This window comes from Leptopilina heterotoma, unplaced genomic scaffold (assembly GCF_015476425.1).
Source record: "Leptopilina heterotoma isolate Lh14 unplaced genomic scaffold, ASM1547642v1 Lhet_281, whole genome shotgun sequence".
Classification (NCBI taxonomy): Eukaryota; Metazoa; Arthropoda; class Insecta; order Hymenoptera; family Figitidae; genus Leptopilina; species Leptopilina heterotoma.
In genome coordinates, this window is record NW_025110988.1 from 310,863 (window position 1) to 335,603 (window position 24,741).

Below are 24,741 nucleotides of genomic sequence, written 5' to 3' on the forward strand. Positions count from 1 at the left end.
AATTTTTACCAAATGTTTTAATTTGTATCATTGTATTGAGGAATAAATAGGATAAATACTTAAATAGTTATTAACTAGTTTAGTGTGTATTAAAAATTAAAAAGCTTTCTTTAGAAATAAAAAAATAGAAAAGAGTTTTTTTGATAAGAAACGTAATGTACGTATCGCAAAGGTGAGTCTTGACCGTAACGACCCAACCCTGTTCATACTCGCCCACCCACCAACACCAAGATGGCTCCTCTACGGGGCAGTACTCAACATTTGACGTTAATTTATGTACAAGCTTGAATTTAAACGCCTTTACAAATCCGATTGAAGGATACAAGGAGTTTTTCGCGAGTGCAGAAAGTGTGAGGTGAGATATTGTGAATGAATTTAGTGTAAGAAAAGATAGTTTTTTCCCAAAAAAACGCGCGATCGGCCGGCTGGCGTGCCAGACTCGTACATACTCCCCTGCTCGGACTTCAACATTCCCCAGGTATTTTACAATATCAATCAAAAGTTTCATTGAATAATTACAATAAATTTAAACATTTCAAATTATTATTGACAAATTTCGGAGAAATTCAATTAAACACAACTGAATGGGAAAATTTCTGCCAAAAAAATCCAAAGTACCAAAGCTGCTCGCGATTGTGTACAATGCATATTGATCTATTCGCCGCTGTCATTTGGAAATGTGAGATAGTTTTTTTCTCTCACATAAATTACATTTAATGGTATTATTTTCCAGTAGTTTTTTAAATAAACAATTTAATTAGACTCGATAATTTTGTGCATTTGACAAAAAAAGGATTACATTTTTTAAAGGCTATCGTCATTGACTACCTGTCAAATAGTATGTGCATTGTTGTGACAGACGCAAAGGTTCGGTTTTATTTTGTGCCCCCCTGTGCAACAGTTCTCGTTTCCATTCATACAGGATTGCAGATGCAGCTTTCTATTTTACGGTGTCAAGTCGCGATCCATTTTGGGATGAAAACACAGGAAAAATATGTACTTAAGTAGTAATTGCGGTCAATCTACTTTTTCAATTTTTATCTCTTTGTTTATCTTATATATATATATGTGAGCTGGAAATCTTGTGCAATCTATTATAAATCGCACTTGAACAAAAAGTGTATGTCAGTGTATATCTTTTTTTACGTTTTTTATGAATTTTTCTTGATATTTTGATATTGATGGTGAAGTGAATAAGAAAAAGTGCTGTCAGCTTCTTTTCTTTTAAGTTGCAAATATTCTATCTAGTTTCTTTACAAGGTCAATGAGAAGCGTTAATGAGGTCTGTAATTTCACACCTGTTCTAGGTTTGTCATTAGTATGTACTTCTATTTCGGTAAACGTATACCTTCTTTTGATACAAGTTTTTAATCGATATTTTGGACCCCAGCAGTGATTTTAGCAGTTGGAATTTTTGTCTGTAGAAAAATTTTTTTTAAAGATAATTTTCGTCGTCTATAGAAAAATTATTAACTATTACGTAAAATTTTTACAAAGAAAATTTATGACTATTATTATAGGTGATTTTTGTTTCTAGTGACTCAGAATTGAATTGTTATGAAAATGATTGCAGTGTTAAAAACTTCTTTGTTCTAAACATTTTAATGTCAACTTTTCTTCGTTCCTTTTTTCTCTCGGTGAATTTGAATTTTATTCTTCGAGCCTGTGCGGTAAATATTTTTTTCTAAAATTTATAATAGTGTGGAGATTTTAAAGATAAAATTAAAATGATATCAAGAAAATGTGTGTGAGTAATCATAGAGAAATGTATTATTCATTGTTTTCAATTTGTGCGAAGTTATGAGGAATATATTTAAATAAATATAAGCAAAGACTAATAATTTTTCATGATCTTTAGAATTTTTATTTTGCATTGAACCAGATGGATTGAATTACAATATTTTACTTTCGAGCGGGATCGAAATAAAGTATCATTCGTACAAATTTGGTTTAGTTGTTTTATACATATGTGCAAAACTTGAATATGGTAATGAACTTGTAACAAAATTCATGCAATTTTAATGAAGGCGAAACTGATGTCCGGTATTCAAACGACAACTTTATTTCCATAATGCCGGAAAATTTTTGTAACTATATTACTCAATGGCCAAAAAAAAACTTAAATGTTTACATAATTTTCAAGTGTTTGAAATCGTATATGTGTGTGTCTGAATCACCAGATTGATTAAAAAAAATTGAAAAATACGGAAAACTTGTGATAAATTTTGTGTGTATGAAATATTTTGTTAATCTTTGACACTCTTGAAATTTTTTTCATCTTTCATTCTAGGTTTTGAAAAATTGTCACGAACTAGAGCCAATTAGCAGATATTTTTGCTTTTCAAAGCTGATTTTAATTTTATCTTTTCTTAATGAGTTCGGTAATTTTATCAATTAATGCAAATATTAACTAATATTTATTAATTTCCGTTTACAGTTTATTTTTCGCGCTTTTTTTGAATTGATCTTTTCTGGAAATGTTTGAACTTCTTTTAGTTATTTGTTTTTTTTTGGATAATTGAAATTTTGAAAAACTAGATGCATTTTTTCATTTCGAAAAAGTAAATAACAATTTTTTCGATATTTTGTATTGTTCAAAAACCTTTTATGATATTGTGAGTATTGATTTATAAAATTGTTGATTTTTTGTTTTTTTTTAAACACTGGCACAATTTTTTTTTTAAAGTGAATAGAAGAAAAAAGTAAATAACGTTTGAAAGACTTTTTTTTAATAGAAAACAAATCTTTATTTTGTTTTTTCGAAACATGTTTGTCTTTATCGACAAAAAAGTAAATTTAAAACAATTTTTAAAATCCATATTTATTTTTAATTCAGATTTGATAATTGTTTATTTATTTATTTCAATATTTGTGATAAATTACATAATTTTTTTTTCTTTTTCAGAAAAACAGTGCCATTCCAGACAACCATTGCTCATTGTTGTGTTAAAAAAGAACTCGTACATCGTACAATTAACGATAGAACTAGCATTTAAATACTCCAAAACTTCGCCTGCTAATTAATACCTAGAAAATTCACTGGAAATTACAGATCCAAAAAAAGACAAGAACAAAAATTGTCCTTTGAAAACGTTGAGTATTAAAAATCTGGACGAATGTTTTTTTCTAAACGCACACGATTAACATAAAAATAGTTTTTAACCTGAGGAAATAAAAAAAAGGAAGTGAATGTAAACTGTGATGTCATTTAATTATCAAGCTTATTGAAAGAGAGAAAGCGAGAGAGTCAAATTACAATTTTGAATTGTTTGCAATGTCGCAAAGATGTTACCAAAGGGAAATAATACTGATTTTTATATAAAATTTTGAATCTCTGATGACCAAAGTTATTATTCGATAATTAAGAAAGTCTCTATTCTTCTAATTGAACGAAAAGAAAAAAATGTCCTGAAGAACAAAATAGAAAAAGAAAAGATTGTAATTTTGCAACGAAGGTAATTTCACATATGACCATATTTTGTGCATTACCTGGATGCGTGTAATTTTTTTACGATGGCGCGAAAAAGCGATAACTTGAGGATCATCAATGTTGCCGTCGTTGGTTTATCTGGCACAGAAAAGGACAAGGGACATGTTGGCGTTGGAAAATCATGCCTCTGTAATCGTTTTATGCGATCTCTTAGCGATGATTACAGTGTGGATCATATTTCCGTTCTCTCTCAGGTAAATATTGAATTCTTGTTTATTTTAAATTAGTCGGAAAAGTCTCGGTGAAAAACTTCACTTAGTTATTCTCTTTTATAAATTTTTATTTTAACGATCACAAATTATTAATTGCGCAGTAAAAGCACGATTAATTAGAAGATTTTTAATCTGAAAGGGATTTTATCTTATTTATTTAAAAAAAATATTTTTTTTAAAAGACATTACATTTTGAGTTTATTAATTGAGAATTGTATCATTTTTCTATTGTATTGAATTGAATTTGTACCACTTTTAAAAATTAAATCATATTCTGTTTGAATTCACTTCTTTTTTGCTTTAAATTAATATTATAATAAAATTACAATTTGTGAATATTTTGCAATATTGAAAATAATTTCCGAAACCATGATTAAATTGACATAGCGTATTCAAATAAAGGTATGTAAATGCAATAATTAAATAAATTCAATAATTTATTCTGCTTATTAATGCAGTGAGAAGAATATTTAACATTGAAAATAAAGCACTTTGTTGGTAATTTTACACAAAAGGCTTTTTGTTGTCTGGATAATTTTAGTTGAAATAAAATTAGCTTTTGTTTCCTCAACATTCTTTTTTTTTTTTTTGCAAAAATAAAATACGTTTCAAGTTTTTAATTGCCTAAAATTGTGTATTCTTTTCTACTCTTTTGCTTTCTTTTTTCTTAACTTGTCGCGTTTAAAATTTCACCTCGTTTTAAGTGGTCATATTTTTTTTTATTCTCTTCAGAAGTTGGAAAAATGATCAATTTTGTGAATTTAATTTAATTTATATATTCGATTTGAATTTAAATTTAGAAAAGTTATTTTCTTCATTGAAAATGATTTTATTTTTATTTTAGTCGGATTTTAGCGGTCGAGTGGTGAACAATGATCATTTTCTCTATTGGGGTGAAGTTTACAAAACAGCCGAGGATGGTTTGGAATATCAATTTCAAGTTATAGAACACACAGAATTTATAGACGATGCATCATTTCAACCTTTCAAAGGCGGTAAAATGGAGCCATACGCAAAACGTTGTTCAGGAACAAAAATAACAAGCGCTGAAAAGCTGATGTACATTTGTAAGAATCAGCTTGGTATTGAAAAAGAATATGAGCAAAAAGTTTTGCCCGATGGCAAATTAAATATCGATGGTTTTTTATGCGTCTTTGATGTGAGCGTTGTGCCTAATCGTCCGATAGAAAAGCAAATTGAGATTGTTGCCAATGTTCTAAATAATTTAGTGAAAACAAAAAAGCCCGTTGTTTTGGTGACAACAAAAAATGATGATGCAAATGAACAATATGTGAAGGAGGCGGAGAAGCTTATTTTACGTAAAGAGTACAAAAATTCAATAGCCTTCGTTGAAACATCGGCGCATGAAAATATTAATATTGATTTAGCATTTATGATTTTGGCGCAATTAATCGATAGAACTAAAATTCGTAGTAAAATAATACCATTTAGTGAGGCGGCAAGAGGACGAAAGGAATTATTAGATGCATCAACTGAATCATTGCAGAGGCTTATTCGACTTCATGTCTCTGATTATCGTGCTCTTTGGTCGCAGGCTTCGAAAAAATTGGCACAGCACAAAGAATATATGACATTTGTTGAGCATTTTGGCATTGACGCGACACAAAGATTATTCAGAAGGCATATTAAAAAATTGAAGGACGAACAGGTCGCTAAAAAAGTTCAAGGCTATCTCGATATGCTTCCTGATATTCTCCATGAAATTTGTCCCGATATTTCTAATTTGATCAATGAGTACGTATCAAAATTCGATAAATTAAAAATTATCGATAAAATAAATTAATTTCCTCTAAAGACTGAAATTTAATATTATTTTTATCATTTTACCTTTTTTTATATATTTTTATGTTTATAATAATAATAATAATAATTATTATTATTATTATTACATATTACTTATTATTTTAATTTTTATTGTATTGTTTATTTTTCAACAGAGAGTGGTCAATCATTCAGCAATATATAAAAGAACATCCAGACTTTCATCAATACTTTTATGAATGCCCTGAAGATATATCCTGGATTGATTATGACTTTGGTGAAAATAATACATCGAAAATTCCATACGACGTATTGGAAACGTCAGAGGCTGAAACTGTTTTTAAGAATCATATAAATGCTTTACAACAGGAGCAACGGAGACTTGAGTAAGATTAGAAATTTTAATGAATTTTTTTTTTCTAAATTCTTAATATCTTATTCTAGAAATAGGTTTTAGATTTTAGAATAGTTTCCGGCTCGATACCTAATTGTATCTTGCACCAAAAAATAAAGAAAAAAAAATGAATTAACTAATTTTTTTTTAATTTAAGATTATAGCCTGTGATATTTATATCGTAGTGTACTAATGCTTTGCTTTATTCTGGGTGGCGTTTCTTTTTGCAGACTTCCAAAAAGGTAATTCTACACGCTATATTACTGCTAAATTTTACTTATCATAGTTTTCACACGCTGGGCATTAATTTTTCTGGCAGCAGAAAGTAGCATAGTTAATAGCAACCTATTTATCTCGCGCCATTCGCTAGTAGCTTATAAAGATGTTGGCGAAATTTTTCATTTTTAGAAAAATTGTTTTTATAGAATTATAGATATTTTTGAACTTTTCAAGTATAAATTAGATTAGAATTAAATTTTTCATTTTAACTTAAATAAAATAAAATAAAATAATCGAGAAAAAATGAAATAATAAAAAGAAAAGTAAAATAACAAAAGGTTGAAATAAAATATGAAATAAAATATCTTAAAGATAGATAACAAATGTGTAATTTTTCCAAAATAAAATTTGTATATTTGGGTTAAATTAAAATTGATAATGAATTTGAAAAAAAAAAATTGCCAGTTTATTAGTGAAGTGGGAAATTTTTTTGATTTGGTAAAAATATATTTCTTTTCTGATTAGATACAAAAAGCAATTTAAGTTGTTACTGGAGGAAACTGGCTACGTTACACCAGGAAAACATCTTTCTGAAGTTAGAGTACTTTTCATGGGTCGAGAATGCTTTGAAGCTCTATCACATCACGACTGTCAGGAAGTTTATGATCAGCATCAGAAAGAGATTATCGAGAAAGCGAAACATAATTTTCAAGTAAGTTTTAATTATATTTCTACGCTTCATTATCTTTTTCTTCTATTTTCGAGAGTTTTTCTTTGTTTTCCGCTGTATTGAAAAATTATCTATTAATATATTCTTTTTTTCGTTTCGTTTCGTTAATCATACCAAACTGATCAGAAAATTCAATTTTCTTGTTTTTACAAGAAATTTGTTGAAATAATTTTTCCATTTATTTTTATCTATTTTCTTAGAAGAAAAAGATAATTTAATTTATAATAAATAAATAAAATATTAACAAAATTAATAAAATATGAAATAAAATAATAATTTCGATGCACAGGAAACTTTTCGTCTAATTTTGGAGAGAATTTTTTGTTTTCAATTGTAACGAATCCTTCTTTTCAGGAATTATTATTAGAACACGCCGATCTCTTTTATCATTTTAAAAGCTTAGCACCATCCGGTACTATTACTCAAGATGATATAAAAGACATAACTGACGCATTGTTAGATGACTTTAGGTAAGTTCTTAATTTTTTCAATTCTTTTAAATTCTTAAATTGTTTTATAATTGCAAAGAAGCTATTTTTATCATTATTTGAAAAAATCGTCTATTTTCTAAAGTATAGATTTAAAAAACATTTAAGGTGCTAAAATCTTTTCAAATTGATCAAAAAAAAAATCATAAACAAGAAGATTGGGTAGTTAGATTTTTAAAGAATTAAAAAATAAAAATTATCAAATTAAAAAATGAAATAATTTTTTATATTTATAGAAAGAGTAATTTTCTGAATTTTTTGTTTGATTACTTTTATTAAATGAATGAAATGAATTAAATGAAATTGAATTAAGAGTAAAATAAATTATTTCCAGATATAAGGCTTTAGATAGATTGGATCAAGATAGAAAGCTGATGCTTTTTCAGCATTTAGGATTTGTACATTGTCCTATCAGGGAACATTGTCCCGCGTTTCCAAATTGTATGGACGCTCTTATTGAGCGAATACTTGGAACAAAGGCGCACAGGTAAAGAAATAATTGTTTGCTTATTGAGAATTAATTTTCTCGAAAATTAATTAATTGTTAAATTAAACTATTTGTTAATTGTTAAAATTAATTAATTTGTGAATCAATTAATTTGTGTTTTTTTTGTGAATTACTATTGTAGACCGTCTTCCTGGAACCATAGTAGTCAGTGGCAATTAACGTCCGATAATAATCAGCTAAATTTAGTAATTCTTGGTAGTAATGGGCTTAGCGAGGAATTTGCTTGTGAAATTAGAGCGCAGACAGAAGACGATGAGGTGGAAATTGATTGTCAGATGTATACTCTCGGCTATAGAGTTATCGATGGAGATGTTGGATTACCGCATAATTCATTTACAACATCGGATTTTATGCCACATGGTAGGAATTGTTTAATAATTTTCTTATTAACTTTGGAGAATGAAAAATAATATTTAATGCGCTCGTTAATATTTTTTATTTTCTTGAATATGTTTTGTGACTAAGAACGAAGATGATAATATTCATCAAATTTTTTCTTGTCTCCTTTGTTCTTGTTATTAAAATAACAAACTTTTTTCTTTTCGTTTCAAATTATTATTAGAATAAAAATAAAAGTAGAATAAAAATAAATGTAGAATAAAAATAAAAGTAGAATAGAAATAAACGTAAAATAAAAATAGAAGTAAAATAAAAATAAAATGAAATAAATGAAAAATGACTGTTAAAAATAAATTTTTTTGCTACTTTCTTCTTGCAGGATCATTTTGCATTTACTCGAACGAGGATTCATTCGAGTATATTCGTTCGTCTTTGGAAAAAACTCTTCTATCGAATTTGGAACAGGAAGATCGGCTACCATTTCAAGGATTGCCGATTGTAATTATGTTCGTGCCTGATCAATGTATTGATGAAATGGAAGCATCACGGTTACGAGTTGAAGGTCAAAATTTAGCTGACAGTTTACAATGTCCGTTTATTGATGTTTGCATTGACGATTTGGAGCAAAACAAACGATTTCCAAGTTCGTTGGTAAAGGAAGCTCTACAGCAACTTGTGCAGTCAATAAATCATCGCGCCGGTTTTATAAACATTTATCAGAGTGTGATTGAATGTCTGGAACCTGATATTAGGCAAGTTTTAATTATTTCATACTGTTTTTCTATTGAAAAATATTTCTCTAAACTTACTTTTCATTTGTTCAGACAATTGTTGAAAAAATGACTTAAGTAGAACAATTTTTCAATTGACAACTTTTCTTTCTTAAAAGATTGAGTAAAAAATTTATTTAAATTTAAAAGTAGTTTTCAAATATTTATTTTTGTAAATTTATTTTAAAAATATAATTATACAATATTTTTAGTTGTTGTTTTGATAATTGGAAATGTTTTTTGATATTCGATGTGAGATATTTGTTATTTATATATTTTTATATTTGTTGTTTCAGAATTATAATGTGTATGTTTTGCGGTGATCCCTATTCCGTCGAGAATGTTCTTGGCCCTTTGCTAAGTCATCAGTGTTGTTTTTTAAGTGGTGAGAGATCGATTGTACTGGAAACCTTCTTAGGTGAATCAAAACGACGAGTCGAAGTGATTATATCAAGTTTTCATGGCGCAAACGCTTTTCGAGATGAACTTGTTCATGGTTTTATATTAGTCTACTCTACTAAAAGAAAAGCCTCTCTCGCAACTTTAAAGTGAGTAAATTATTGACAAATTAAATTATCAATCAACATTTGCTTTGCAGTATAAGAACACATTTTTTTAAGTTCTTGAAATGTTTAAATTAAATTATTAAATAAACAATTACATAATTTTAAATTGTTAAATTAATCATTAAATTTAAATTGCTAAATTGATAATTAAATTTAGATTATTACATGAATAATTAAATTGAAATTATTAAATTAATAATTTAAAATTTTAAGGTAAATATTAATAAAAATTCAATTATAATTGTAAAATTTAGTTCACGAAACCTTTTTTTTACTTGAATCAAATTTGTTTGATTACAGTGCGTTTTCTATGAATATTCCAAATTTGCCAATACAAATAATGGCTGTAACGGAAAGTGGAGGAGCCAATGCGTTCTTCAGCAATGATTTGAGTCATTTACTCATCACGGAGGGCAATGCGACTGCGGATAGGCTTCAGGCTCATTTCATGACATCTTCATCCAGTTGTCAACAAAAAAGTACGTAGAAAATGTCAATCGATAGTAAATTAAATATAAAAATAAAATACTGCTTTTATTTTGATTAATTAAAATTAATTAAATTGTAATTAAAATTACAAAAAAAAGTAATATTATAAAAATAAAAAAAAGTACGTAGAAAAAGTGAATCGATAGTTCGTTATTAATTAAAAAATTAAATTCTGGCATCATTATGTTAATCGATTAATTATGAATTTTTTAATAATTTATTTTACTTTCTTCTTACAATCAGAAGAATTTTAATTTCTTCTCTCTACTGAGTTAATTATTTTTGCAGCTGCTTTCTACACGCCATTCTTCAAGGAAGTTTGGGAGAAGAAGCCGGAAATCGAGCAAGCATTTAATATGGAGGAGCCGGGTAATTTGAATGACAGTGGAGAAGGAACACTGGAATATTCAGCACTTCATCCAATGCCACCACCTCGTCATGAGAGTTATCATCTTCAAACACCTGACGATGGGTAAGTTTTCTAGGAAAAATTTTGTTTTTCCATCAAAAATTGTTGTTTATAAAACAATATAATTAATTGAATTAAAAATCTAACTCGAAATAGTATGTCTGTCACTTTTAGAAGTGGTTCCGAGTCTTACGAGCAATTAACACCTGATGGCGAACTCGGCGACACTGGTTTGAATGAGCATTTTTGTCACAATCGTGCGACGCCCAGTGATGATAGCGATATCTACAGTCAGGTAGATTTTCATCGCGAGGAAAGGGAACGAGAAATGCACAAGGCTAATAAATTACCAGGTAATCAAATTTAGAAATTTAAATATTAGTTTTAATTTTCATAAGCAGGGTTGCCCCAGGTCAGGAAAATTAGGGAATTTAGGGAAAAGTCAGGGATCTTTATTAAAAGTACTGGAAAAAATTGAATTTTTAGAATTCATAAGAAAATTCTGAATTTTTGGTGTTTTTTTTTGTTTCTATTTCTGACAAGAATGAATTTTTTAATATTATTTAATCATTACAAAAGTTTTAACGCAATTATCTTAATAAATAACAAAATTCTTCACAGAAAATCAATAATTTTTAGGAATTTTAATAAAATTCTTTATAAAATTCAATTATTTTCATAAATAACAAAATTCATCCCAAGAATTCAATTATTTTCAAAAGTAATAAAATTCTTCGAAGAAATTCAATTATTTTTAAAAATTTTCACGAATATCTCGTCAAGAATTCAATTATTTTCAAAAATTTAAATAAAAATCTTTGCAAAATTTCAACTATTTTCAAAAGTTGTTAGTTTGCAATTCAATCATTTTCAATATTTACTATTCTCATAAAATTTATCAAAAGATTTAATTATTGAAAAAAATTGTTGATACAATTCTACAAAAACATTCAATTATTTTCATAAATAATAAAATTTCATTTAGCAATTCAATTATTTTCATCGCAGAATTTCAAATATTTTTAATACAATTTTAAATAAGTTCCTTAAAAAATACAATATTTATTAAAAATTTTATTAAAACTTGAGAAAAGAATTCAATTTTAAGAAACATTCAATTATTCAATAAAACAATAAAATTCGTTGCAATAATTCAAGTACTTTCATAAATAACATTTAATTCGTCGCAGAAAATCAATTATTTTCAAAATGTTTTAAGTAATTCTGCAAAAGAATTCAATTAGCTTGATAAAAAACAAAATTCTTCCCATAAAATCAATAATTCTAAAGAATTTTAATAACATTCTTTTCCAAAATTCAATTATTTTGATAAATATCAAAATTCATCACAAGAATTCAATTATTTTGAAAAGTATGTGATAAATTACTTTGCAAAAATTAAATTATTTTAAAAATTTTTTAAAAATTTTTGTCAAGAATTAAATTATTTTTATAAATAGATAGCGAAATTCTTCTTAAGAATTAAATTATTGTCAAAAATTTTAATAAAATTCTTGGCAAAATTCCAATTATTTAAACAAACATTAATAAAATTCTTCGCATGAATTCAATTGTTTTCAATAATTATTATTTAAATTCTTTTCATAAATTTAATTATTTTTAAAAATTTAATAAAATTTTTCAAAAAGTTTTCAATTATTTTCAAAAAAATTTCATGAAAGAATTCAATTTTTAAAAAATTTTGAATAATATTTTTCAAAAAATTCAATTATTTTCTAAAATTTCATTAAATCCTTCGAAACAATTCAATTATATTTATAAATAATAATATTCCTTGCAAAAATGCAATTATATTCAAAACAATTTCACGAAAGAATTCAATTTTTATCTTCATTTGTCATAAAAAATTTCAATAAAATTCAAATATTTTCTAAAATTTTAATAAATTTTTTGCAAAAATTCAATTGTTTTTAATACAATTTTAATAACATTTCATGAAAAAATTCAATTTTTAGTAATATATTTCGAAAAAATTCAATTATTTTCTAAAGTTTTAATAAATCCTTCGAAACAATTTCAATTATATTATTATAAATAGTAAAATTCTTTACAAAAATTCGATTATTTTCAAAAAAATTTCACGAAAGAATTCAATTTTTTTTAATTCGTTATAAAATTTTTCAAGAGAATTAAATTATTGTCAAAAATTTTAATAAAATTTTTAAAAAGTTTTCAATTATTTTCAAAAATTGTTATAAAATTCTTTAATATAATAAATTTCATTGAAATTTTAATTAAATTCCTTAAAAGAAATTAGGTAAATATTTTTAAAAGTTGTTAATATAATTCTTCGCAAAAATTAAATTTTAAGAAACATTCGATTATTGAATAAATTCTTTATTTTTTTATTTAAATAATTGAATTCTCGTAGAATTTTTTACTAAAAATTGATTTAAAAATGAATTTTTGTTAAAATTTTAGATAATTGAATATTTATCACCTGTTTATATATCTAAATAAATAATATTAAAAGCATTACATCATGTAGTTTTAGAAATAATTGAATTTTGAAAAGGTTTTAAATCCAAATCATTGAAAATTTGAATTTTTCCTAGTTTTAACTAACAATTCTGTAGAATTATTTTTTTTGAAAAAGTTTAAATAAATAATGAAGTAATTGATTTAAAGAAGAATTTTATTTGAAAATTGTAGAAAATGGTAATTGAATTGAAATTATGAAAATAATTTTGAAGAAATTACAGTAACAATATTCTTATAATAATAAAATAATGATTTTGTCACTCGGTCATCTTTAATTATTATAAAACATAAAGAAATGGAGTCGAAGACTTGGAGTGATCGATTTCTTTATGTTTTATATTTTCCCTGATACAATAAAAAGATCGATATTTTTTCGCGAAACAGGAAAAAATCAATTTTTAAAGGATTTGGATTAAAAAAAAGTCTCTAAAAAAAGACTTTTGTTTCTCTATTTAACTCGAATATAAATAAAAGAAGTAGAATAAAATCACAAAAAATGAACTCCAGGGACATAAATTTTAATTGAAGGTGATTAATAAGAGGACAAAAAAACATATGATTATACAAAATGTTACAATTTTTTTTTAGGTTGGGTGAAGGAGACTTTCATGAATCAGGACAGCGTCTCGAATAGCTATTCTCACAGGGCATTTACAACAGGACGTCGTCATATATCGCAAACGAAGCCGCGTCCAAAAGGGAATAGCCAAACGCTTAAGCAACCGGGAAAGATAAATTTAAAGGATTTTTCAAATGTGACAGACGCGATTGCCCGTATGACCATTGGCGAGAAAGATGAGCACGGTTCGAAAATGTTGGGTCACGCGCCACTTGCAACTCCCGAGTTGGTTGATCTCGGTTCAGAATACGCTCAGGTCAAGGACGTTGTTCCAAATTTATACTCATACGATGGAGATTACATGTATACACTTGTACACGATTCTATTGGAAATAATAAATCCAAAATGAGATATAGGCGAAAAAAGGGCCTACCATGTAAGTTGGCATTTTTTTTTCTTTTTCTGAAGTAAAAAATTGAAAAAGAAATTATTCTTTTCTTGATTTTCTTTTTACTTCCTCATAGAGGAAGGCTTGTATTTTTTCTGAATTTTTATAATCATTTTCGTCTCTCTTTTTTGCAGCTTACAGTGATTCAGATTCAGAATGGAGTTCATTGGAGACATTGGCTGATTATGTTGGTTCAGCGAATAAAAAAGCATCGGCTCATAAAAGAATACGCAAAAAGCGAACTGCAATTCCAGTTGCAACACCAAAAGTTCCATCTTTAACTAGCATGAAAAGTGGAGAAGGTATTGTTGGTCTAAATTATACAATGAAGGACGATAAGAATTGGAGAGTTGATCCAAATGAAAGAGGTAATTTTTGTTTTTTGAAAATTGAATATACGTTTTCCCTTGTTTCTAGAGAAAATATTGATCCTATTTTACATTTTGTTTTATAAACAGTTTCCAGTGAATCTCCAGACTCTTCAGAATCGAGTGATCCAGAACATAATTCTCGATCAAGATCAAAGCAGTACTTACAAGCTGCGGCACATTTACAAAAGAGATTCGGTAATTCCATTCCACATCAACATTTAGCAGCTACTTTGCAGCATCCATTTAATTTGAAGCATATGACGCACGATATGTTTTCTACACATTGTAAGTTTATTTTGTTGTTTATCAATTTCGGTAATCTTTGAAAATAAATTTATAGTTAATATTAATTTATAAATTTAATTTTAGTTTATAAATTTTTATATTTATTAATATTTAAATGTTCTCTATTCACTTAGGATTTGAAATTTGTTTTGATATTAATTGAAAAGTTGTTTAAAAATTACAAACTAATAATTAATTATTATATAAAATATAGTTATTATTATAATAAATAATTATTATTAATTAGTAATTGTTAATAGCGAATAATTATTAACTGATATTAATTAATAAGTAATAACTAATGATTAATAATTAATAAATAATCACTATATAAATTAGATTAATTAAATTAATTTAATCGAATTAAAAATTAAAAAATAATTGCTTAATTATTTATCTTTTAAAATCGAATGATCGTAAGATAATCTTTTTTCTTTCAGCCAAGCATAGAGGTGATAATAGTTTCGGAAACATGCCTGATGATGAGTCCAGTATTGATGTTTCCTCACCAAGGGAAATTAACTCTCCTAGTGTGAGTGAACTTTTCAATATTTTATAAATTTATTTTTTGTCTTTGTTACGGAAAATAACTTTTCCGTTCTTCAATAATTTTATTATTTAGATTTCCGTTTTCGCTTCTTTTATATTTACATACTTTTTATAATGCTCTATTTTTAATTATTATTTCCTTCCTTTTCTTAATTTAAATTTTTTTCTTCTTAATTAGCTTACTTTTTTCGTAATAAAAATTAATTTTTACAAATTTGAAATTTTTATTTTATTTAATTTAATTAATAATTATTTAATTTATAATTTTATTTTATTTAATTTATAAATTCATTTTTAATGATTTTGTTGACTAAAAGAATTTAAATAATAGTTAAAATAAACTTGGATAATTTTTTTACTTGGTCTTTTTATTTTAGAATATTGAGACTTTTTTTATTATTGGTATAGATGAATTATTTAATTAATTTTCTTTTCTCTGTAATTTATAGTTTGGTATTCTTACTAAGGGCAAGGACGGTGATAAATTAACAAGAAAAAGAGATAAGCAGAAGGCGAAGGAGGATGAAAAAATGGAGAAACGTCGATTGAAGGAGGAGAAATTAAAGAAACACGCGGAGAAAGAAAGAGAACGAGAGAAGAAGAAGCAGGAAAAAATGAAGCAGACAAAAAGCAATACTGCGATAACAATGTCAAGCCAAATGCAACAGCAGCCATTAATTGAAGACTTTGCTCAAAGTGAAACCAATCGAATACCTCTTTTTCTTGAAAAATGTGTACGCTTTATTGAGGACGAGGGACTCGATTCCGAGGGAATTTATAGAGTACCTGGAAATCGAGCACACGTTGATCTTCTCTTTCAAAAGTTTGAGGAAGGTAAGTGGCACACGTGACAAGGATTTTTAATTAAAAAAAATAATATTTCTAAAGTAATTTTTATTTTAAAACATTTTTATTTCGAAGTATTTTTTATTTTGTAGTATTTTTACTTTAAAGTATTTTTAACTTTGAATTAATTTTTACTTTGATTTATATTTTATTTTGAAGTATTTTTTATTCTAAAGAAGTTTTTATTGTCTTCAAGTATTTTTTGTTTTAAAGTATTTCTTACTTTAAAGTATTTTTTATTCTAAAGAAGTTTTCATTGTCTTCAAATATTTTTTGTTTTAAAGTTTTTTTTATTTTGAAGTATTTTTTACTTTAAAGTATTTTTTATTCTCAAGAAGTTTTTATTGTTTTAAAGTATTTTTTAATTTGAAGTATTCTTTACTTTGAAGTATTTTTTACTTTAAAATTATTTTTTATTTTGAAGTATTTTTTATTCTAAAGAAGTTTTTATTATCTTCAAGTATTTTTTGCTTTAAAGTACTTTTTATTTTAAAGTATTTTTTACTTTAAATTATTTTTTATTCTAAAGAAGTTTTTATTGTTTTCAAGAATTTTTTGTTTTGTAGTATTTTTTAATTTGAAGTATTCTTTACTTTGAAGTACTTTTTACTTTGAATTATTTTATATTCTGAAGTACTTTTTACTTTGAATTATTTTATATTCTAAAGTATTTTTTACTTTAAATTATTTTGAAGTATTTTTTATTCTAAAGAAGTTTCTATTGTTTTCACGTATTTTTTATCTTGAAGTATTTTTTACTTTGAAGTATTTTTTACTTTAAACTATTTTTTATTCTAAAGTAGTTTTTATTGCCTTCAAGTATTTTTTGTTTTAAAGTATTTTTAATTGTCTTCAAGTATTTTTTGTTTCAAAGTATTTTTTATTATTGAAATTATGTACAAAAAAATATTTTATATTGTAAAATTAGATAAAAAATACGTTTTTACTTTCAGTAAAAAAAATAGAAAATTAGGTATTGTAGAAAGTTTTAATTTTTCGTTTATAATATAATTTGTCAAAAAGTGAAATTTAATTATTAATTTTATTAAAGACGTTAACGTCGACATACATTCTCTGGACATTCCTGTAAATGCCGTTGCGACGGCTCTAAAAGATTTCTTCTCAAAGAGATTACCGCCTCTTATCGATAAAGAACGCATGGCCCAATTGGAGGATATTTCAGGTAAAGTGCGAGACATCTAATTGAAAAGAAAATATTTTTTTCTGGAGATTTTAATTTTGATTTGTTGTTTTCTTGCAGGCGCGCGTGGAATTAGCACTTCAACTTCATCAACTTGCATGAATATGGAAGGTAATTTGAAAGAAACTTTAATATTTATTAAATTTATTTATTTACCTATTTATCTAAATTATAAAGAAAATTAAAGAAATTTAATTACTTGAAATTAAAGAAAAACATTTTTTTTTGACTAATATTATGGAAACTTGAATATTAATTTTAATTTATGCCATTACAGATAGAAGTTGTAGACTGTTAGCTCTGCGACAGATGCTGAGTAAATTAAATCCAGTCAACTTTGATGTTCTCAAATTTATTTTTCAACATTTTGTAAAGTGAGTGTCTTTAGAAATTTAATTTTAGTGAATTTTTTGTGGGTATTTTGAAACTTTTTATTTTTTTTGTCTTAATCGAGATAATTAATTTGAAAAAAGCAAATTTTATTTTATTAATTAAAAAAACAGGTTTAATTTTTTTTTATTCAAATATTTAAATTAATTTAAATGAATAGAAGAAAAAATATTAAAATAAAAACTTTTTCAAGAACTCCATTAGAATAAACAAGACTTTTTTCTTTAGAGAAATCTTATTTTATTTTATTATTCGATTTTTTAAGAGTTTGAAAATTGATGTTATTATTAAAAATGGATTTTTTTTTGTTTCTGAGATTTTTGGAACTCATAATGATTTTTATTTCTTTTTCGCAGAGTGGCTGAAAATTGCAAGCTAAATAGTATGGATAGCAAAAATTTGGCAATCTGCTGGTGGCCTACGCTTTTACCAATTGAATTCAACGATTTGGGCAGATTTGAAGCAATGAGGCCGTACTTGGAAGACGTTGTGCAGACAATGATAGACCAATATCCTTTTCTATTCTGCGGCAAGGAAGCCATTGTAATGGTCTAGTGAAATGAAGAAGCGCCAAGACAAAGGTACCGACCATTTGAGCAAAAAAAAATGCTTTCTCTTTGTATAGTAAGGCACAATTGTTGTATAATTTTCTTCCCCATATTCAATGCTCAATATTCAAGTGAGCAAAAGTCAGCTTTGAATCTCTTCGAATCTATGTCACAAAAAAAAAAAAAAATGAAAATAACTTGAACAATATTACGCATAATAGTTGGTCTCATCTTAGTTTGTAATAGGGATATTTTTTTTAATTAGTTTAGCAATTAAAATGATAAACGCGAAATGAAGAAACTTTTTTTTACTTTCAGGGTCCTTTCTTTTTAAGTTTAATTGTGACTATATAATTAATCCGATTCCTGATAAGCCGAATTTTCAAATTGACAATTGACGATTTATCAAAAGTCGTTTAATGTGTCATTATTAATAGTATGCATGAGTCATGTTGGATGTATGGAAGACATTGTATTTATTAGCATGTGTTAGAGTCGTTAAATATCGATATTGTCGATAATAGCGATTAAATGGTACGAAACGTACTCGATGTTGCTCTTTACGTTTAAATGCTTTTTGTTTATTATTATTTTTCCAATTTTCAATTCTTGCACAGGCCTCAACGCACAAGTTATTGATGATCACTCTTTTCTCAGGAATACAATTACAAAAAAAAGAAAAAAAAACAAAAGAGAAAAAAAAGATTAGATTAAAACTCGCCTATTCCCATAGTTATTTTTTTAAGGCAATTTATTTTTCAAATGAAACATCAACAAAGAAAAAATTCACAATTGACCCTCATTTACATTCAATAATAATTACCTGAAAGATATTTTTATTATTGAAAACATCTCATTTACTCGCATTTTTAGGTCAAAGAGAAAAATTAATACGAAAAATAGTAAATATTTTTATTTTTTTCTTTAGTTCGCGTTGCAATTTTGAAATGTGCTTCAGTAAGACTAGAAAACAAGTGTCATCTATTTAGATGTGCCATAAATTTATGGAACTTGATGTTAAGATGATGATGATGATGATGATAGTGGTACATTTCAGCGATTCAACATCTAAAATCATTGGTCGATGCGACGAATGTTACTTTCAATATGTGATAACATTTTTAAATATAAATAAATAAAAAATATATATAAATATATATTATATATTATTAAAATACAGAGAAACTAATTGAATGCTGTGTAAAGACGTTATGAACTTCGATATCAGTACAAGTTTAAATATAACAAAAGAAAAACTCAAATCAGATCAAGTGAGGTCTTTTATTTAGTTTTTTTTTAATTATTAAAATCTCAAATGCTTTTTAGTCGAGATGCTTTCGGATGTTGCGATTGCTGCAGTATTTAAATCTCGTGTGATGGCAAAGGAATTTGGAATTTCAATGTTTTCTATAAAGAAATAAAAAAAAATGTGTTTTTCAGTTTCAAGGCATATGAATTTGATGTTTTGAGATCTTTCGAATACTACGATATCATGCTAATAAGAATAGCAATAATAATTATAATAATAATAAAAATAATAATAATTATAATAATAATTATAATAATAAAATAATAATAATATTAATAATAATAATAATAATAATAATAATAATCAAACAAATCAAATACAACGCCTTCTAACGTGAAAAAAAGCGTGCGTGTTGTCGTATTTATAAAGGGAAACAGAAAAAAAACCAAGCGTTTTGAATATAGTGATATAATGCGTGAATGTAATTGTTAAGCTTCGGTTAGAAATTGATAAACAGATTGTTCATTCACTTTTGATCGTACCAAAACTTTTTGTACATTCATATGAACATATTTGTAGTATAACTTTTTGCAAATGACCACGAATCTTGCCTTGATCGTATCTTCGTTGAATTATATTTGAAAAGCGCTTTTTAATACTTTTTTTTATCCATTATATTCATTATAATTAATATCAATTTTATAATTTGAATTTTCCCAGAATTTTTTAATTAATACAAATTAATTTTTTATATATTCACTTTCGATTCTATTGAATTGAATTTTAATAATTTCGAGGGGTTTTTTTTTTTTTTTGGAAAATATCCTTAATGAGTAAATTCGTTTTAATATTTATTGATTACAAAAGAAAATTTGAATTTCTGGAAAATTTCAAAACATTGAATTGCAAAATAAAAAAAAACAGATAATTTATAACGTTTTTTGGAAATTTTCAGAAATCAGAAATTCTTTAAATAATTTTGTCGAATATTCAAAAAATTATTTAAAATTAAATATTCAAATAATTTTTCAATTTTTTAATAATTTTTGAATAAAATTAAAAAATTCTCAATATTAGTGAGCAAAATTCATGTTATAATTGAGAATCAAAAAAAATTTAATTCAACGAAGAAACGATTAATAGAGGCAAATTTTTACTCAAATATTTGACGTTGAAAAAGAAAAAAAATGGTACAAATAATGAGCTGATTCTTTTTACAATGGAATTTTTTAAAAGAATGATCAAAAAAAGATTTTTTCACGAATCAGTCTTTCATTAATTGTACCTTAAAATCTAAAATAAAAAGCCTAAAAAAAGAAAGAAAGGAGAATCATTAATAGAGTACGTCCGTAAAAGAAAAATGTTTCTCCTCTTTAAGGTGCGAGAGACAAGAAAATATCTTGGATCGATCATAAGTCCTCTTTTTATAAAACGGTTTGCCTAAGAAAAAAAAGAACGAAAGGCCTCTATCACTAAAACCGACATAGAGATTTTTTTTTAATTATTAAAAAATTAGATTTTACGTCTAAAAAGTAAATTTTAACAAAATGAAAAGTTTTTAATTAAATACGAAAATTAACTTTTTCGTGAATGGAAACAACAAAAATCCAAAGTTCTTTAAATTATTTTAATCTATGCAAACAACTGGCAAAAATGTCAAGAGATGGTCAATAGAGATAGAGACTAGAAATGAGAAATATTTCAATATTTTGTTGTTCAATTTTTTATTTTCATCAAAATCAAAAATGAAAGAAGTGGAAATTTTTCTTTTTCAATATTTTCTGAATTAAATATTGAAACTAAATTAATTAAAAAGAGTTTCTTCTATATTGTTGAAATTAATTAAATTCAACAATATAGAGGAAAGTTTCCAAGAAATATTTAATTTAATGAAATTTATTTAATTGAATATTTCATTCAGTTAAATTTATTTAATTAAATATTTCATTCAATTAAATTTATTTAATTAAATATTTCATTCAGTTAAATTTATTTAATTAAATATTTAAATTCAATTAAATTTATTTAAATAAATTTTTTCGAAATAAGTAAAAAGATTGTTTGAAAAAATTGTTTGTTAAAAAAGATTTTTAAGTATTGAAATATTTCTCATTATATAAGGGGGGGAATTGTCTTTATAAGATTTAATCCTTTTTAAAATGTCAGAGGAAAGGCGAGAGATGGTAACAAGAAGAAAAAAACATCAAAAAAAATGAATATCGATGTAAAATTGAAGATATGTGCAGTATTAGGGCTTCTTAGATAGTCTTAAGGCATTTACGTATATGTATAAATATTATAATTATACGAAACATGTATAATTATTTATAAATATTATATATAATTCTAATATATAATATTTATACATCCAACATGGCATGTTCTGTGACACCTATATAAAATTATGTCAAAAAAAAAGAAGAAAAAAAAACAAAAACAAACGAGTGTCGTTCCAAAGAGCCTGCAACTTGTAATAAATTAATGCGAGTTGTGAGAAATCGCTAATTTGCATTCGCGTTTTCCCTCCTACGAAATTTGGAGAGTCAACGAGAATGCGGCCTAGGGGCGCAAGGAAAGTTAATAAAAAAAAAACAGAAAAAAAAATTGTGAGCAAGATTGAGAGATATAGACGAGAATAAAGAGAGTGAGAGACATGCGAGAGCGAGGAACAAAAAATTCCTAAACATTTTCCAACTCGAGTAATTGAAATTTTAGATTTTTTTTTCTTTTAGTATTTTATTTTTTTTTAGCTGGAAAATTTATGGGAAAAAAGTGAAGAAAATTTTATTGATCAGATTTACGTATTTTTGTTTTTTAATTTTTATCTTTTATCTCAATTTTTATTTTTTATACATTTTAATTTATGTTGAGCGTAATTTTTTGCGTTTATTTATATTTTTTATTAATTCTATTTTCTATTATGAAAATTAATATTTTAGCGAAAATTAATATTAATAAATAAAATATTTATTAATATTGTATTGGAGTAACAGAATTAAAAGAAAAGGAATTTTTTTTTTTGATGAAAAATTTCTTGATCTCGCAAGTCTTTCTAATTGTACTTGTATCAATGCTTTTTAATGTGTATATATTGTTGCTTGCGTTCGGCCACTGTGTATATTGGGCTGCGGATATTAAAAAAAAAACAAAAACAAAATAAAAATAATAACGATAATACTGGATATGTGGAATGATTGTTGCGATGAGTGTCTGTGAAAAGAGAAAGCAAGGATAGAGGAAAGAAAAGAAAAAAAACGAATAAGAAAGAAAGATACCAAGAAAAGAGACAAGTATAAGAAAAAAAATGTAAACTCTTGCTAAATTTGCCTGATTGTCGGCGTTAATAGATTTTGTGAAACATAATGCTTGAACGAATATCCGTATCTAGTTCCGACCTACGAATAATGTTTAAAAATTTCACTACTGTCGAATTTTCACGATTCACGCTGGAACGATGAAGAGAAATGAACATTTTAGCTAAAAGAGAACTTAAATATTTAAAAAAAAAAAATATGTGCGTATCTTATACTTTTTGACGCATTTATATTTAAAGAAAAAAAGAAAAATATGTTACGCAGCTAGATAAAGGAAAAAAGGAAGATGTGTGAGGCAAATGAAGACTTAGTATTATAGAGATTATTTCTGTCGCTACAATACTCATTAATTTAAAAAAAAAAATATCTTCACCTTTGTAAAATACTTCCTGAAAAAATCACCGGGAAGTTGATTTTTTTTTACAGAAAGTATTAATTTTTATTTATGTATCATCGTACACGAGAAAAAAGAAAATTGAACATCGATTAGTTTAATGAAAAATAAGAAATATAAATATATTGTATAATGAAATTGTTCCCTGTGAATTGTGGGTGACGTTCGACAGATTTCTATTTCACGAAAAGTTCATAACGGACTTTGTTTATCGATAAAAAAAAGAAACAAAAAAAAAAATTGTTTCAAAATCATTTATGAATTCCGTAATGACTTTTCGTGATAAAAACTTTTTTAATAGGCTAGTTTTCATCCTCGCAGAGCGATTAAAAATGAAACTGCGAATAACGCACGTATAACAAAATGGAAAAGAGTTTTCGTTGTCATCGATAAATAAAATTTTATAATATCTTGAAAGAAGAAGAAAAAAAAAGAAACTTTTTTTATTGTACCATTGATATACTCATTCATATCGAGAATTTAATGGAATGACTCGCTTTTTATAGTTAGTTGATAAATAAATTAAAAAATATATATTATATAATAGTGGATAAATGATAGTAACTTTTTACTCTTTTCCATCGCGGTATAACGAACGTTTCGCAGCAATCATGCGACCATTTTTTTCAAAGTCTATAACAGATTTTAAATCATTGACAGTGAGCCGTACAAAAAAAAAAAATTAAGAAAATAATAAACGCGAGTACGCGAAAATAGCGCCTACGATGATTTAAATGAAACGGTGAAGAAATAAATAAAAAAAAACAAACACAAAAGTATCGGTGTCCAAGAAGTATTTAAAATAAAAATCGTCTTTATGTACAATTTCAAATTTATTGTCTTGTTATTTATTTATTGTTTAATTCCCAATTTTGTTATTTCGTTTATTTTAATTTTTAGATTAGGGTAATTTATTAATTATAATAATAAATAGGTGACTTATTTTTGTCAACGTTTTTTAAAACAGTGAAACAATTTTATGTATTTTTTTACGTTTATAATATATTTATTTTTAGGTATTTAAATTAGAGGAAAATTAAATTAATTTAAAATTAGAGAAAAAATATTGTGAAAACAGTAGAAAATTATTGATTTCTTTGTTTCTCGACCTTTTGTAATTATTTTTTTATATAGTTTTATAATTAAAATATATTAAATTAAAATTAATTCAGTTTCGAGAAAATTACGTTAAAAATATTATAGTAAATTGAATATTTAATTTATTATTTTAATAATTTATTATAATAATGTTGATTCTACCACTCAGTAGTTAAATAATTAAAAATTGAAGTTAACTTCAATTTTTAATAATATTATTTATTATTAAAAGAATGGAATTTATTATCTAGTTTATTAAATTAAATTTTATTTCAATTCAAATTAATTGAATTTTGATTTCTATTTGAATTGTATTTATATTAAAAATATTTATACTAAATTATAAATATAGAGAATTATTGATTTTTTAATTAATGTAGAATTAAAAATTATTTATTGTAGAATTTACAAAGAATAATTAATAATTATAATAGTTAATAATAATTTACTGTAAATTCGAAAATGTATCAGAACGGTTTAAATATTGGCGCCTATTCAAGGGAAGTATTCACAACCAATCAGGACGCTTGTTATATTCCTGAAAAATAATGGCGGACGCTTCTGGTGTGACTAGCCAATCAGAGCGCACT

The 24,741-nt window shown here is 25.3% G+C and overlaps 1 protein-coding gene across 5 annotated transcripts; it reads left to right on the forward strand.

Moving 5' to 3' along the window:
• Positions 1–198: 198 nt before the first annotated feature.
• LOC122504178 (rho GTPase-activating protein 190) lies at positions 199–19,847 on the forward strand. 5 transcript variants are annotated; one of them, XM_043615115.1, is made up of 24 exons: positions 199–355; positions 2,906–3,684; positions 4,547–5,457; positions 5,661–5,870; positions 6,109–6,120; positions 6,623–6,809; positions 7,182–7,297; positions 7,650–7,802; positions 7,945–8,183; positions 8,542–8,914; positions 9,229–9,480; positions 9,799–9,977; positions 10,276–10,459; positions 10,553–10,749; positions 13,487–13,894; positions 14,041–14,274; positions 14,365–14,562; positions 15,003–15,094; positions 15,561–15,945; positions 17,009–17,140; positions 17,219–17,269; positions 17,436–17,532; positions 17,905–18,129; positions 18,415–19,847. In XM_043615115.1, exons 2-23 carry the CDS (start codon positions 3,514–3,516, stop codon positions 18,101–18,103), a joined length of 4,980 nt encoding a protein of 1,659 aa, XP_043471050.1. In that variant the 5' UTR covers positions 199–355; positions 2,906–3,513; the 3' UTR covers positions 18,104–18,129; positions 18,415–19,847. The 5 variants fall into 5 exon arrangements, with proteins under 5 accessions (XP_043471050.1, XP_043471048.1, XP_043471052.1 ...); XM_043615113.1 differs by having other exon boundaries at positions 17,905–19,847; XM_043615117.1 differs by having other exon boundaries at positions 10,571–10,749; positions 17,905–19,847.
• Positions 19,848–24,741: the final 4,894 nt, after the last annotated feature.